Here is a 15691-nt window from a genome sequence, read left to right as displayed (position 1 = left end):
CAAAACACCTTAGAATGTACACGTTGGGCAGGGGGGATTCCAAACTCCTGATGGTGTGGAAAGTCAGTTCCAATTCAGGTTTACAATGGAAGACCAATGACCAAGTAGTTTTTGGAGCCATGACACATGGAAGGATCTAGCCTCAAGCCTCCCCCTATGGAATTTCAAGTTCATTTCATATGAGTCGCTCCATACAGAGTGATCTATAGGGGGAGATAACAAAAAGGAATGTAGGCTGAACATACCTGGAGCTTTTGAAATCCTCAAACTTGTGAAGCGGTGTAATCTTATGGTTAGAGCTTAAAAACATTTTGTAAATCACATAAAGTTGCATCTGATAAAGTGATAGTGGGACTTGTTGCTAAGGAATAATAATTTTCTTTAAATGGACAGAGCTAAAATATAATGTTTCTATGAAAATCTATTATCCACCCAACAGATGGCAAGAGCGTATAATCTCTCACAGTAACACATTTTTCTTCTGAAATATGGAGTAGGAGAGTAACTTGATTGCTGGCTGGTTATTTTGAGGTATGTAGCAGAGGATGTACATATTTGGTTTATGAAAATTACGCACAACAGCAGACTGAGGCCGTAGTTCTTACTAAGGCAGTAAACCTGAGTCTGAGCTGTATTCTTCTGACTGCTTGTGGGGGCCCAAAATAATTGATCATCAAATGTTTCCCGATATAAAACTATTCTTTCTGCGTATCAGATTGGTAGGGCTGCAGCGTTTAGTTGTTAAATTGTTTCCATTAAACTTTGAATTGCCCTCAATTAATTGGACAACATGCATTTTAATTAAAATTAAAAATATTTTAAATAGATTGGATCCAAAGTGGAAAGATGACTAGGTCCAGCTCTACCATTAGACAGAGTGAGGCGAATGCCTCAGGTGGCAGCCCTCTCATTGTTCCTTTTAAGCCCTCTTGCCGCTCTCCTCAGTCTGAGAACAGAGTTGTGCAGGCCTCATGGCCTAGTCTACTCCCACTTTTGACTCAAGCAGCAAAATGTCTTGCTTTCCCCCTGCACGTCTCCAGAGGACCAGGACACTCCTAAAGAGTGTGGGCTATGTCCCAGGGGACTGCAGTGGCAGAAACGAATTGTCCCAGACTTGGCAGAGGTACCACTAGCAAGACTGTAAAAATCCACCTGTAAAAAATATCATTTGGGGGCTCAGCGCCACTTGTGATCAAACCGCATTGGCTTCTTGTTTCGTTTTGCTTTTTTAGCAAAGTAAAATAGGGCATGTTTTATCCTTCGGAGCATACTTTGTCTCAGGAGGAGGATATGTGGCTAATCTTATGCCAAATAAGATGTCACGTAATGTTCGGTGCAAATGAGAAGCAATCTCACAATAAGATTTTTTGGAGGGAGGGTTATTTGAGTGTTAAATCACAATGTGCTGCTTTTTCTTATTGGAAGAAACCCCGCTGCTGGGTTTTTTAAAGCAAAGGGAGCCATCTCCCAGCCACAGTATGTCGTAATGAGCTGCACTCCTAATTCTATGTACAAGCACTACCATTCTCTATCCATCTGATAGGCACATATTAAAGCCAGTGTTTGGGGATATAGGGGTGGTAGCTCCAAGCTGATGATTGTTTTGAGTGTCATTAACTTTCTCCCTCTGTCACACTAACCGGGTGAGGGGCCATTGGTTTCTTCTGTCTAAACTTATCCTAATTATTAGTCTCGTAAATCAGTGCACCATACAGCTGTCTTAAACTGGTCTTGGAGACCTTATTCTGATCGGTCCTGACAACTGTAAGCTACTGTTTCCTCACACTGTTTAACTCGGACCACATTTTGCAGCCTCTTCTGCCTCTACTCCCAAGGTCGGATTGATATCCGTCTGGTTTAAATCTAATGTTTTGTGTTGTCTCGCTGACTGGCTTTGCTCTGGATACTAACTTTGATGATTTCCCTCCCTCCTCCCTTTCGTTTGCCTGTTTCCTTGATAAGTATTTTGGGGGGCAAATGGCTGCATATTGTTAACACCATTATCCATTCTCTCCCCCCCCCCTTTCTTTAAAACATTCATCAATCAGAAGCTTTAAAGTTTTATTAGTACTATAAAAAACTCTTCACAAATGAAATTGCTTTTGATAAGTGTTCATTTTGACAATGAGAATTTGCTAAGGGCTGTTGCCAAGTTGAAGGAATTTGTGTTTTGAAACTGAAATTGGCAGGAAGTCGAGAGTCCAGGCACTTTCTTGCTTTCAGTCTGTCTGAATTTCTGTCTCTGGCCCAATAAAAATGTTTTATTTCAGCAACTGCTCAATTATTCAGAAGGAAAACATTGTTCAGATGCGCTTACTTTTTCTTCAACGTTTTCTTGTGTGTCAGTTTGAGCATATATGTTTGGATTTGTTTGTTTCAAATTGCTTCAGTAAAAGCAGAATGCATGTGTGCCCTTTGTGGGAGATTTTTTACTCCTGCAATTATCCTGCTCTTCCTTCATCGTTTCTGTTATAAGTTAATGGAAAGATGGAGAGAAGTCCATGTATGGGCAGGTTAGGAGAGTGTATACAACAAAATGCATAAATAAATACAAATAGTGATATTGCTAGTATTTACAAGAAAGTATACTGGAGGAAATATTCTCTTAATGTTGACATTTAAGTTTTCCCTTTTGGACACAACTCAGACCACAATCCTGTGCATGCTTACCTGGAAGTAAGTTCCATTGAACTAAATAGGACCACTTCCGAGAAGAAATACAGAGGATTTCTTCTTTCCAGTCATGTACTTGTATATATTTCCCCACAAAATTAGTAATGACAGAGGATTTGATTCTTTCCAGTCATGTAATTGTATATATTTCCCCACAAAATTAGTAATGATGACTTAGAAATGGAATGTTAAAGACATTGGGTCTATTAAAATCATAACACGCTGAATCAGTTTAATGGCTTTTCATTATTATTTAAAAGATGCTCAAGGTTCAGAAAACTGCAATAAATGTACAGTAGAATGTGAAATTAAGAGTTCTTTTTACTTTTTATCCCCTCTCAACTCTAGGCAGAAGCAAGAACGACTAGTGTGAAAGCACTTGAAGAATTTGAGTTTGGTCGGACTGAGAAGTGTGTTAGGATCAATTCGGTATCCAGTGGTCTTGCTGAAGAAGATATAAAGGTCATTTTGCAATCCAAGGTTCTCCCTACAAGCCTGATGCTTCCAAAAACTGAAAGTGTCGAAGAAATAAGATGGGTGAGTAAATTGGGATTCGTCACTATCTCAGCATTAGATTAAGATCTTTGCTACTTTGTTTAGAAAGAGGAGACTTTGGGACTTGTGGATTTAGCTCATGAGGCAAGTAAGAAATATCTCTAGTCACAGTACTAGTTGAATTCATCCTTACCATCATCTGCTTATTAGTAAACATTAATCAATCAATCAATCAATCAAATAAATCACTCCTAGAAGCAATTAATCAATTAATCCTAGAAGCCTCTTGCATATATTAAGCAAATTTGGCCCATATTTCAAAGATCAACCATTTCAGGATAAGAGGTGTAGATTGAAATTACATGCAGAACGTGTGTGAAACGTTTTAATTTTTAAGTAGAATTAACTGGGTAGCAGACTGCTTTAATAATCTGCTGCCATTAAGGCAAAGTAAAAATGTTTTAAAATCAGACCAGGTTTTTTCATTGTAGTAAAACCTCACTGACTGTCATGTAAACGTATAGCGTACATGCCCTGGAAGTTAGAAACCATAAGTAGATGGAGGAAACATTTTAGCAACATATGAAAAAATTATGGTGGAGACAAAAAGTAAAGGTCACTCCTTAGGGCAACCAGAAGAACAAACAGGAAGCTTTTAACTAGTGTTTTTAATTAGCACAGATATTATTTCCTGTCCAGTTCTCTATTTCTTCCTTTTTAATTGCTGACAGGTGTGCTTGCGTTTCATGACCGACTTTTCAGCCTATAAAAACCTGAAATGTAAATGGTTGGCATGTCAAATTACTTAAGAAAACTTTGAAATGGGCCTAATTATGCTATAATTGTTCAAATTGTTAAGGAGGGATAAGTTTTATTTAGTGATACCATTATTTCTGAAAAATACCACTAAAGTCGTAAGGCTTATTTATCCTGTTTTCATAGTTTGGGGGAACACTGAGGGAGAGATCCATAGAAGGTCTATAAAGAAAAACAAAACTAGACAAATCCGGTAGTTTCTATCCTAACTAGTTCCACATCTAACCCTAAACTTATCTATTAGCCTTTAAGGTTCCATGAGGCTCTTGGCTGTTTTTGCATACCCAAGACGTTATGGGTAACATTGAACTACCATCGACGGCTGTTAAATTCATTACATGTTAGCGGGGGGGCAGGAAACACAACCTTTTTCAGAGGCTGGGAAAACTGAAGTCAGCTACGTAGAAACATCCAAAAAGAATAGTTCTGTTTTCAGTAACGCTGTCTCCAAAGTGGCACGATCTTTTACTAAGGAAGATCCACAAGGCCTCTTTGTTGATTTTGTACAGCGGACTAACACTTCTGGAGTTTGCTGGTTATGAATATTCATCTTGCCATTCCAGCGAAGGCCTTTGGTGTTACCCAATATGTTTTACCTTGATGTGAGAACTTCAGGCTTTCTTTCTAATTCATGCTAAGAGGAACATGTTCCATGTTTCCTCATCTCTGATTTTTAATTTCCAACCGTTTCCCCTTCTGGAAATAAACCAGCGTCAACCTTTCGACACTTCCCCTACCTCTGTTAAAGTCTTCTGTCTAGGGAGACCGATCAAGTTCAGTGATACTTTTGGCTTTGTTTTAAGCGGCTAGTGAAATGGAAAGCTACCTCTCTTTTTTTGCTGTTTATTTTTTCCCCTTCATTTTTATTTATGTGAAGCATAAAACCTGGAGGCTGATGCACAACTAAAAGATGGGCTTACTTGTTTTCTTTTGTGTGAGAATCTCCTGCTTCCCTTTTGTCCCTAGTATGGGTACTTGTTTGACTGGCATGGCTTATTGGACTATAACAAGCGTAACTCTCGCTCCTTTGTCATGGGACAATTCTCCCACAAATCCTGAACAGTGGGCATTCTTCCCCACACACTATCGGGTATGCACTGGAATTGAAAGCATTGCTAAGGCCTGCTACTTCATCCCCTCCCAGAGCTTTGTTTTTTCCCCCTCCCCCTTTTTTCCTCTACCCCCTCTCACTGAAATGAACACTTTACCAGGCCGGAAACATTTAATCGTCTCCTTTTGAAAAAAATTAATTGAAACTTCTCAACTAGTTGCCTTTTGTATTTGGTGCTAAAAAAAAAAAAAACAATTAAAAAATTGGAGGAAATGGGGGGCAAACATTGCTTGATTAAAAACTCTCCCTTGCAAGTTGCAAAATAAAATGCATTAAAAAGAAAGATTTAAATAAACAAACAAACAAACAGATGGGTGTGTTTTTTATTTTTCAATGTCTTAGCACACAAAATTGTTGCCAACTTAAAATTAACCATACCTGCTAAATTGTTTTGTTTTGTTTTGTTTTTTTAATTATCAAGGCCGGACAAAGGCATATGTTGGCTTTGTTTTATTATTATCGTGCTGTGATTTTGTGCACCTTTCCTTGGGAGTAAGCCCAGCTGAACACAATGGGGCTTACTGCCACGTAAACATGGGTACGACCAGGCTGCAAGTGTCTTCCCCACCCCTCTTGCAATTCCTTTGCATTTCACGCCATACATTTGAATGGCAGGCTCTCTCTTAATTCCTTATATATATTCTGTTGCACACCAGCCTGTGGAAAGGTTTGACAGGCAACTGTGGCAGCAATGACGACACCACAGGCACGCACACACACACACACACACACACACACACACACACACACAGTGAGGATTCACCCTCCAAAAAAAACCCCAGCATTGCAGCAAGGTATGATTTATTTTGGGCTTAATGTAAAGTTACTGCAAATTGGTTGGAAGCTTTTTAAAGATTTCGGTGATTAGATTTCCCTTTCTTTTAGGGAGGGGTGAAGTTGGAGGGGGAGCTAAAAGAGGAAATAACACCTCTAATCCAGCTTCTGGTAAATAGGCTGCCAGCTTTTAAAATGAGTTTCCTTTCTATTAGTCAGAATATTATGCTAAGCCTTAAGCATTAGTTTTTTATGTTGCCATAGCAGCCTTATTCCTGCAGGGTTGTGACCTGCGATGATTACAGTACAAAGCTTATAGGGTCTTGAAACCCCCTTTGAAGATGAAAAGTCTTTGATGGTTTATATTTATGCAAATCTCTTAGATATGATTTACCCAACTGAGACTGAATGGAGAGATGATTAAAATTCCCTTTTCCTTTGATATCCATTAATGGTTAAATATTCCTTAAATATAAAATTGATGCATTTCCCCCCCTGTCTTTATTGACTAAAATTTCTTTAGCATACCTGTGATATGTTTATCTCCCAACACATTACTAGATCTAGACAGACATAATAGATTTACAATATACAGAGGTAGCTTTTCCTCCCCCTCCCTTCTCTTTTGAAAGGGAGAGAGAGAGGGAGAAAAAAAAATCTGTACAAGAGCTTTTGTAATGTTTCCAGATGATAGATTTTGGAATTTGGGCTACCCCACCGGCAGCTCAGAGCTAGCTGTGAACTGGTCTCATGGAAAAAATTGGAGAGCTTTGGTCTTCAAAGAATTAAACTTCCTTTTTAAAGGCCCTTCCTAGGTAAGCTAAAAAAAAAAAAATTATGAAGAAAAGACCTCTGGAACAAAGGGTGACGGTGCCATAATGAATAATGTGAGTCCCAGTTTGGAAGGCTGGGGAACATTCACAGCCGTTGTCAGTGTCAGACATGAAACAAAACAGAATGTCAGGTATATCAATACTACTTTGTTTTTAAGAGCCTGCTGATTTGCATTTAACTAAGTCAGGGTGATAGGTGTTAGGCAAATATTTTTGCAACTAAAACTTCAGACTCCAAAATATACAATAATGCAGGCATTCTAAAGAAGACAGGCCTAAGAGAACAGACCTCTTTGGAAGCTTGGCAGTTTTCTTTTTTATTTATTTTTTCCCCTCTCAGCACTCCAGGCTTTGTTTTCTCTGTTTATTTGTATTTCACTTCAATGGAAAGTTTAGATAGTCGTACCATTTTATAGATGTTATTTTTTTATAAAAACGAAACTGATCACTTCCCTCTGCGATGCTTAGTTTACAGAGAAATTTGCACACCATTTAAAAGGCCGGGTGCTTGTAGAACCTATGAATTTCCTCCCTTTTGTGGAAACAGCAATGGGCTTACTCAATTTTAAGGTAAGAAATATCAATATAATTTAGCTGGCATTTCTGCTTAAAGCCATATAGCCGATGAATAAGTCACATAACTGGAAAAAGGTGGGTTAAAACGCCACTCCATTTCGTATTTTATATGAATGCATTCATCATCCAAAATATTTGCTGAAATTCCAGTGCCACATAATACAGTCACACCCTACATAATAGTTCTCTCTGTCCTATTTTGGCATTTCTTTTTTATTTCCTTTAAATCCAATAAACGTGCGTGAAAAGATACAGCGGCTGTCAAATTTTTATTATTATTTCAGGAGTCTTATTCTAATATCTTAAAAGCACCTCTTCTATGAAGTTCTGAGAACTGATAACATTTACAACCACACACAGAGAGCTCTTTGCAGTCAATGGTAAAAAAATGTACCTTCTGTTTTCTACAGCCCAATACTGGATATGCACAAAAAAATGGCATTGAGGATTGTGGAATTCTTCTTCATCTGCCCTCCAAAAATGTTATTTCTCTTCCCCCATCTTTTGCAATGTGAACTTGATGTTGATGCAAATGGCCTCCTATTCTTGGCATCCAGCCTGTGTGTTTCTGTGGAGGAAAGATATTAACAATGATGAAATTGAAACTAGAGTGCGCCACAGCCATGCCAAGGTTTCCTGGAAAAGTTTTGTGTTATTAGAAGGAGCTGCTGGGAGGCCCTTGTGGCTACCATGTTGATAGGCACCGCATTTTTAACAGCATGTTTGAAAGATAGTTTTCGGCTTAAATTTAAAGGATTTCTAATTATACATGTTCATACCTAGCCAAGATTTTACTTACTGGTTTGGTTTTTTTTACTGGTTTTTATTTTCAAATTCACACACACACAAAAGAAAAAGCGTAAGGAAAGTCAGCACCGAAAAATACCGGCTATCATCCAATATCCTGGTGCAACAGGATTTGTATGAACCACAGTGTATAAAAATAGGTATATTTGCAACAGTAATCATAATAAAATAAACTGTAGCTCTGTGCTTTGGCAGGCAAATTCTAGCTAGCTATGAAGCATTTCAATTTGCAACATTACTTTTTTTAAAAAAGAACAATGATTACACAGACATTACAAAGATTAATGCATTCAGCAAATCTCAAGGTGTTGCTTTTCAAATTATTTTCTTTGCTACTTGTTGCACCTTATATATCCTAGAATTGTATTAGTTTCATTGTGCAGTTTTACCATTGGTTAGGAGCCCCACCCTACGCTGCCCATTAAATAGCGATTAGAAGATTGCATCCGCCATGACGGTCCATCAGCAATGTATTAAACCAAAGATACTCCAGTCGTGGTTCTATGCAGGTATTATTCATGGGGTGCAGGAAGGATTCTTAAGCTATATGCAGTGTCCACTTTCGTAAATATAACACACTGTTTACAGTTATCATTCAGAGGTTGTTGGCACAGCTTTGTCCTAAATGCAAGGACAAAAATGTATATATGTATTCTGTGCTTTAAGCTATACTGGAAAAATCTGCATTCAAAGTATACTTTTTGTGCAGATGTGTAATTTGTTATTATTACTTATTTATCGCACATTATGCAAGAAGAGTCTTGACAGCAGACCCTGTCCCCAAGGAATTAATGTAACTGACGATTAGTATCTTTCTGGTAGTGAAAATGGTTTTAAACAGCCTGCTGCTTGAGTTTAACATTTTTGTTCCATTTAAAGGAAGTTTGCGAAGAAACTCTGAGGAAAGGACCCCAAATTGGCCTTCGTTTGGATGGAGTCGTCTTTGGAGGCGAGGATTTCCGTGCCAGCATAGGTGCTCCCATTCCCCCCCCCCTTTAAAATTAACAATACAGTATTATAATAACAGAATGGCCACAATACTAACAACAATAAGATATTCTGCCACAGACCTATACGTACTGTCTCATTTAGCCCACTAAAATCAGCGGGATTAAATACATTTAACTCTTTGCAGGATTGTGGCCATTATTTAAAAAAATGGAGCCTACTGCTCTGCCTTTACTAACTTAGCGGGTATACATTTATTTGTGTTGTCTCCTGTACATCTTCCTAATACGGATGTCATTTTTTGAAATCTAAAACCTATTACAGCTGTGCTTTTACAGAAACATATTCTGCTTATTGCTCTCCAACTAAAAAATTAAATGCAGTGACTGTTGAAATCACGAGACTAATTTTGTAATTTTGGTGCATAAAGAAGCCTATTATTAATACTGTAGATAGTTTTAACAATCTCTTGCATGCTTAGTTCTGTTTTAGTGCATGCATCTTAATACTTCCTCCAGGAAAGCAACCACACCTCAGTGCCTTTCTGCCTTGTGATGTCACAATTTCTCCAAAAACGACGTCAGTGTCAGAATCTCATTTCTGTATTACGGTGCTATGACAGACATATCTGCTAAATATGCACCTTCTGATCTGGTTCATCTAATCACAACTATCTGAGTGCAATTCACATAAAAGGAAGCAATATTTTAAATAATGAGGCATAACAAAGCCTTCATTTATTCCTGATAAGGTGGCAAGCAAGGTCAAAACAGTGATGCTCAAGACAAGAGAACAGATTATTATTTTTTCACACAAGTGTACATGTGATAATAGATGCATTAGGAGATATCAGATACTCTTTGGGTTCAGCAGATTTTATGGATGCTTTTTTTAAAAAAAATCTCAGACGTCAATCATAGCTATCGGATGTTTCATCCAAGGATTTGAGCATGAACATTTATCTTAGGATAAAATTTTAACTCAGTTAACTTCTTTCAAAGTAATGTGTGTAAGATCAAAATACTAGACTGAGACAGAAATCTTTTTTTAAAAAAAAAAACAACTAAAGCTGTATTTCTACCACTTATTTCAGCCCCACTGAAATAAATGGCACTACTCTAGATTAAATGGTTGGAACGTCTCAGTGGCCATCAAATTGGTGCTTTTTGGTGCAACACTTATAGATATCAGCAAATTGCTACAGATATGCAAAAGCAAATTAAAGGTGTTACTATTAGTACGGGTAACTATGAAGTGGTTAACAGCTTGGGACCAATTTATCTGAAGGATTGTCTTACCCCTATATATGTCTACTCAACTCCTTCAATCTGCTGAATCAGTGCCGCGTAACATTCAATCCACATGCTCAATGATGGTTCGGTGTGGCAGCACGCATCCACTGGAACTCCCTGCCCCTTGATATTAGACAGGTGCCTTTGCTGTCTTGTTTTTGAAACTTGCTAAAAGCTTATTTAGGCAAGTCTATAAATTTGACATTTATTTTAATGTGCATTTTATTACTATATTTTTATACTGCTGATTACATCTACACGTTAAGAATTTCTAGGCCAGCTCATCGGATTTTCTTAAATATTTTATGCCCACTTAGAGGCTTTGCTGACTAAGCAGTATAGAAATAAGTGTTCAGTAAAATAAATTGAAAAACCTAATTCATATTTCCTATTAAAGAAAAGCACGATGGGGGGGGGGGGGGCGGGATCTTTTGGCAAGATCCAGAAGGAAGAGCATCTTCAGATGCAGTTTATCTCCAACTCAACTCGCTTATTTGTGGCTCAGTTGGGCTCAGCCATCTTTAGGTTCCCCCAAAGCAGCTCGGCTTAAGGCATTCCTGTCCTGTGTGACTTGCTCAGCCAGCCAAACCAAGGCCTGTGCAAGTCCCCCCAAAAGGGCGTTCTGGGGCACGGCAGGGGCAGGACAAGAGAGAAGGGATTCAGACTGGATCCTAAGTCCATTCAGGTCAGTCACGTGCCTTGGCAATCCAGCATAGAACACTACAGTATTTTAATGGCTTGTTTTCCCTCTGCCTGGCTTAGGGAATGGGATTTGGATCTGGTGAAACTTTCTGCTACCTGAATTTGACCAGCTTCTTCTGCATAGGATTGCTCCCTACACAGAGCTTAATGCTCGGGCACCAAGGCTTGATTTTTAAAAAACGACCAACGTTTCATTTCAGAAACAGAAAGAAAAGGTTTTTTTTGGCAGAAGCAGCTTTAATATTTTGTCTCCAGCAACAAAATATCCTTGCAGCTGCTGCACAGAAATTTGGGGAACAAAGCTCTTCAATATTTTCCTGCCTGTCTTTTGGGAAAAGGACAACAAAGGTAACGTTAAGTAAATTTCTGCTGCGAATATTTTTTAAAAACCAGTTTTCTCAACTGTCTGCTATTTCTTTTCAGGTTCAACAAGTAGTAAAGAAACCCACGATATTCTATATGCCAGGCAAAAAATTGTTGTCACAGCAAAGGCTTTTGGCTTGCAGGCCATTGACCTTGTATATATCGACTTTCATGATGAAGAGGGACTCCGTAAGCAGTCAAGAGAGGGTGCCTTAATGGGTTTTACCGGTATGGCTTTTACAAAAATATATATACTGTGTGTGTGTGTGTGTGTGCGCGCGCGCGTGCGCGCACATGTGGTGTGTGTGTTTTATACTGAAATAACTAACCAATGGGAATCATAATAATTGCTAGCAGGTCCAAAATACTGAAATGCAGCAGGGACAACCAGCCCCACCCAACCAATATTCAAGAATATATTTACAGAGAGCTGCAGCATTCTCACTTCTGCATCTACGTTCTCAAATTTAAACTCGCACTAAAAGATGGGAGGAGGTGTGGTTTATACATATCTCCCCTTAAAGCATCCTGCTTTCACAATAGAGCACCCACAGTCATCCCTTCCCCTGCCCCCACACTACCCATAAAGATTTAAAAACAAGACTCCCTTCACCCTTGATTTAAAATGTATTATCTCTTCTTAATCATAAAACAGACATGTTCTGCAGCACAGACCCCCTGTTCATCTCCTTACGCTGAATGGTGGAGGAGCAGAGAAGTCCTAATGCTATAAAACGTTTTCACAATTACTTTTGCCTGTAAAACGGCAGGCGGAAAATTCCAAGTGCAAAACTAGGCCCTTAAAGAGTCTTTCAACAAGTCACACCCAAGTTCGTTACGCTTTTTATGATTTAGGGAAAGTAACGTATAAATGAAGGCTGCGGTATAAACGTAGAACCCTCCTGCTTTCGCAGGTTAGAGGAAACACAATATCGTCTGAAAACCTTGCATACCACTCAGTTTCCAATTCATGTATGCCTGTGGGTGTACATTTATGCAAAAAATAAATTAAAATAAATGCTGCCGTTGCATTTTGGGAATCACATTTTTTAAAAAGTGTTTTTAACAAATTTGAATAAAACTTCCTCTACTTCTGACATTTGCTAATCACAGCTATACATTCATTTCATTAAATGGACAAAAATCCTGATAGTCCACATTTTTATTATGAAGTGCTGGAGCTTAAAAAACACACACACACACACACCTCCACCACCACAACCCGATATGCTAATTAGGCTATGATAGTTATTTTCTTGTCAGTCTTTCCTTTGAGTTGCTTTCCCCAATTCTGGCTTGCTTCCCAGTAATTGCCTGTTCACCTGATGGTACTGGCAAGGCAGTGCGATCAGCAGGCTTCTTGCAGCCAATCCCTGCACCACAGACATTTCGCCAATGATTGGTGCGCTAGATCATGCAGGCGCCCCTATGAGATGCGATACATCAACAAAGATTGCAGCTTTATGATAGGAATCAGCTACTTGGCTTGCATACAAAGATTACAGCATTCTTTAAAGAACAACAGTACCAATGTTTCAGCGATACCTTTCAATCAGGATGGGTATGTGACACTTTTACAGATAGGCAAGTCTAAGACTGGGGAGCAGGGACCTCTCTGAAGCTCTTAATCTAGTAAGAAGTGCATTCTTAAAATAAAAAGTTCAAAATCCCTCTTGGTTTCTGGAGGAAATGCAACTTGAAGAACCATTTAAAGCACCAACCTAGCTATCAATAATGAACAAGGAGAAGGAGACTTGCGGCAATTTAATGGTGTTATCGCATTTCAGCTTCTGTCCCTGAAAGCTTGTGCCATAATAAATACGTTAAGTTTTTAAACTGCCACAAGACTCTTCCTTGGTTTTGCCGCCAGAGAGAGCTGCTTGCCAGAAATATTATCAAGAAGAACAGGCTAATACTCCTCCATCCCAAATACTACTACAAGAATTACTTGGGGCACTATCCAGACACAAGGCCTGCATCAAAGTGCCTACTGTTTCCTTTACCCAACCAACCAACTTTCAAGGCTTTGTCACACTCCTGTTAAAGTCAACGACTGAAATCCAAAACAGTACACATGCACAAAAGCTTATTTGTTCTCAACTGTCTACAGCAGATTAGAATACCACTTGAAGACTCCCTCCAAAAGTTGGAGGCCCTTTGGACCATAGCAACACAGAAATCTGTCTTCTATCAGGCCAGAGTGTTGGTTCATCTAGACCAGTATGGACTGTGTACTAAGAGGCAACAGCTCTTCTGGGTCTTTGCCATCACCTATTTGTTTGTTTTTAACTGGAGATACCAGGGGTTGAAGCTGGAACCTTCAGGAAATGACTGAGCTATGGTTCCTTCCCATGAGACAAGGAAATGCCACTGAAAGCTTTTTAAAAATTATTCATCATCTCCTCTTCTGAGCACAGAAATGCTTTGTATGTTTGCACAGGCCCCTTTAGAGCCTGAATACTGAAAATGTAGTAATAGGTCACTCGGCCCATCGCCTGCTCTTGATGAACTTGACAAGCCCAAACTATTTTATTCCAGACTAAGTAAAGTGTATCCTGGTTATGTTTCTCAAATTCACTAACATCACTATTCCACATGATTTGGAGTGAACACAATAAATTATGATAACTTTCTACTTGTGAAAATGAAGCAGGCAATCTGTCTCCAACGTGCACAGTTTTGGAGGTATATAGCTGCCTATACTGTATAGGGATGCGGGTGGCACTGTGGGTTAAACCACAGAGCCTAGGGCTTGCCGATGAGAAGGTCGGCGGTTCGAATCCCCGCGACGGGGTGAGCTCCCATTGCTCGGTCCCTGCTCCTGCCAACCTAGCAGTTCGAAAGCATGTCAAAGTGCAAGTAGATAAATAGGTACCGCTCCAGCGGGAAGGTAAACGGTGTTTCCGTGCGCTGCTCTGGTTCGCCAGAAGCGGCTTAGTCATGGTGGCCACATGACCCGGAAGCTGAACGCCGGCTCCCTCGGCCAATAAAGCGAGATGAGCGCCGCAACCCCAGAGTCAGCCACGACACGACCTAGTGGTCAGGGGTCCCTTTACCTTTACTAGCTGCCTATATAATATCAAGATCACTAGACCCAGGTTAAGTGGAGAAGGTGAATTTTAGTTAACCTCGTGCTCACACAATCAAAGCAATTTAAAATGTGATAAAAGGCTGGATTACGCTACCCCAGCAGCCTTTCACTTAATGTTTTGGGGAGCATATAATCCTTTATGTAATACATTTTTATTCTAGAATAATTAATATGGCGCATTGCAAATTCAGCACCATTTTGAAGGATGGTGTTTTTGAAGGATTTTGAAAGGAACAAATTCTCCCTTTTCACCTCCCTCAAATCATCTTGACTAAAGTGTGTTAAGCAGTAACCAATCTGCATAAATGCTCTTGTAAATGGCCTGTCCCAAAGTCATAAATTTAAATTTTCTACTATGAACATATTGGCATTTTCATCTCTTGGAATTAAAAACAGCTTATGTTGCTAAAAGGCATGATGAATACTTTCTGTTGAAGTTACTAGGATTTCTATGTGATAAGCATTGCTCCACGTAGCAGCTGCTATCATGTGAGGAGCTGTTCCAGTGTGGATTAAACGCATTTCACTATGCCACTGCAAACTTTTCTTTACCCTCATTTGCCGTGGCATGGAAAAACTAACACCATCTGTGGGGTAAACCGCTTTACACAAATGGCTCATCATATGATAACAGCCACCACCTACAGTGATTTGAAGTGGAGTTCATGTGGCAGCTGCTCTGAGAGATCTGCTTATAGGGCAAGATAGAATTTTTTATAATTAAAAAAAAACAAACCAGTAAATAAATGTTGACAAGCTTCAAGGCAGGATATCTAAAGCAAAAACAGATGAGTGGTGTTGTTGCTCAGTGAATCCCCTTTCATCCCAATGGCACCTGTGTATGTATAGAGTTAAGGGCACAGAAGATCACTAAATTGTGCCCTTATCTGTGGGATATTCGCAGGCAAAAACACGTGGGTCTCGAGAGGATTAAATATAATATAATATATCCTCCTACCAATCCCTATCATTATCAGTGTTTTTGTCATGCAGAACTGAATGAGCAAAGCATTTCATAAATGTTCATCTGTCTAATGCAAGATGGCAGGGATAGTGTTGGTCCAAAACGTTGCTGGACATCAACCCCAGCTGGCATGGCCAACGTTCAGGAGTTTTTGAACTTGTGGTCCTAAACATCTGGAAGACCTGAGTTTGGGGAAGGTTAATGTAATCATTCTCCTGTACCTTGGGTTACAGCCGCTTCAGGTTG

The 15691-nt window shown here is 39.3% G+C and overlaps 1 protein-coding gene and 1 long non-coding RNA gene across 3 annotated transcripts in view; one reads left to right on the top strand and one right to left on the bottom strand.

Annotated features, from left to right (window-relative positions):
• The window catches only part of CLYBL (citramalyl-CoA lyase), a 193916-nt gene that overhangs the window by 159925 nt on the left and 18300 nt on the right, over positions 1 to 15691 (top strand). For both annotated transcript variants that reach the window (XM_081858287.1, XM_081858288.1), the window contains exons 3-6: positions 3022 to 3210; positions 7171 to 7272; positions 8965 to 9058; positions 11451 to 11618. In XM_081858287.1, coding sequence (XP_081714413.1) covers positions 3022 to 3210; positions 7171 to 7272; positions 8965 to 9058; positions 11451 to 11618 — 553 coding nt within the window. The remainder of the gene's footprint in view (positions 1 to 3021; positions 3211 to 7170; positions 7273 to 8964; positions 9059 to 11450; positions 11619 to 15691) is intronic.
• LOC309339889 overlaps positions 7533 to 15691 on the bottom strand; it is a 33386-nt gene continuing 25227 nt past the window's right edge. Inside the window, exon 2 of the long non-coding RNA XR_014155618.1 lies at positions 7533 to 7846. This is a non-coding gene — a long non-coding RNA (uncharacterized lncRNA). The remainder of the gene's footprint in view (positions 7847 to 15691) is intronic.

The sequence above is a fragment of the Podarcis erhardii genome (genome assembly GCF_964252035.2).
Source record: "Podarcis erhardii genome assembly, chromosome: 4".
In the NCBI taxonomy this organism is placed as follows: domain Eukaryota; kingdom Metazoa; phylum Chordata; class Lepidosauria; order Squamata; family Lacertidae; genus Podarcis; species Podarcis erhardii.
The sequence above is the reverse complement of the archived record's forward strand: the minus strand, read 5'-3'. Positions and strand labels throughout refer to the sequence as shown.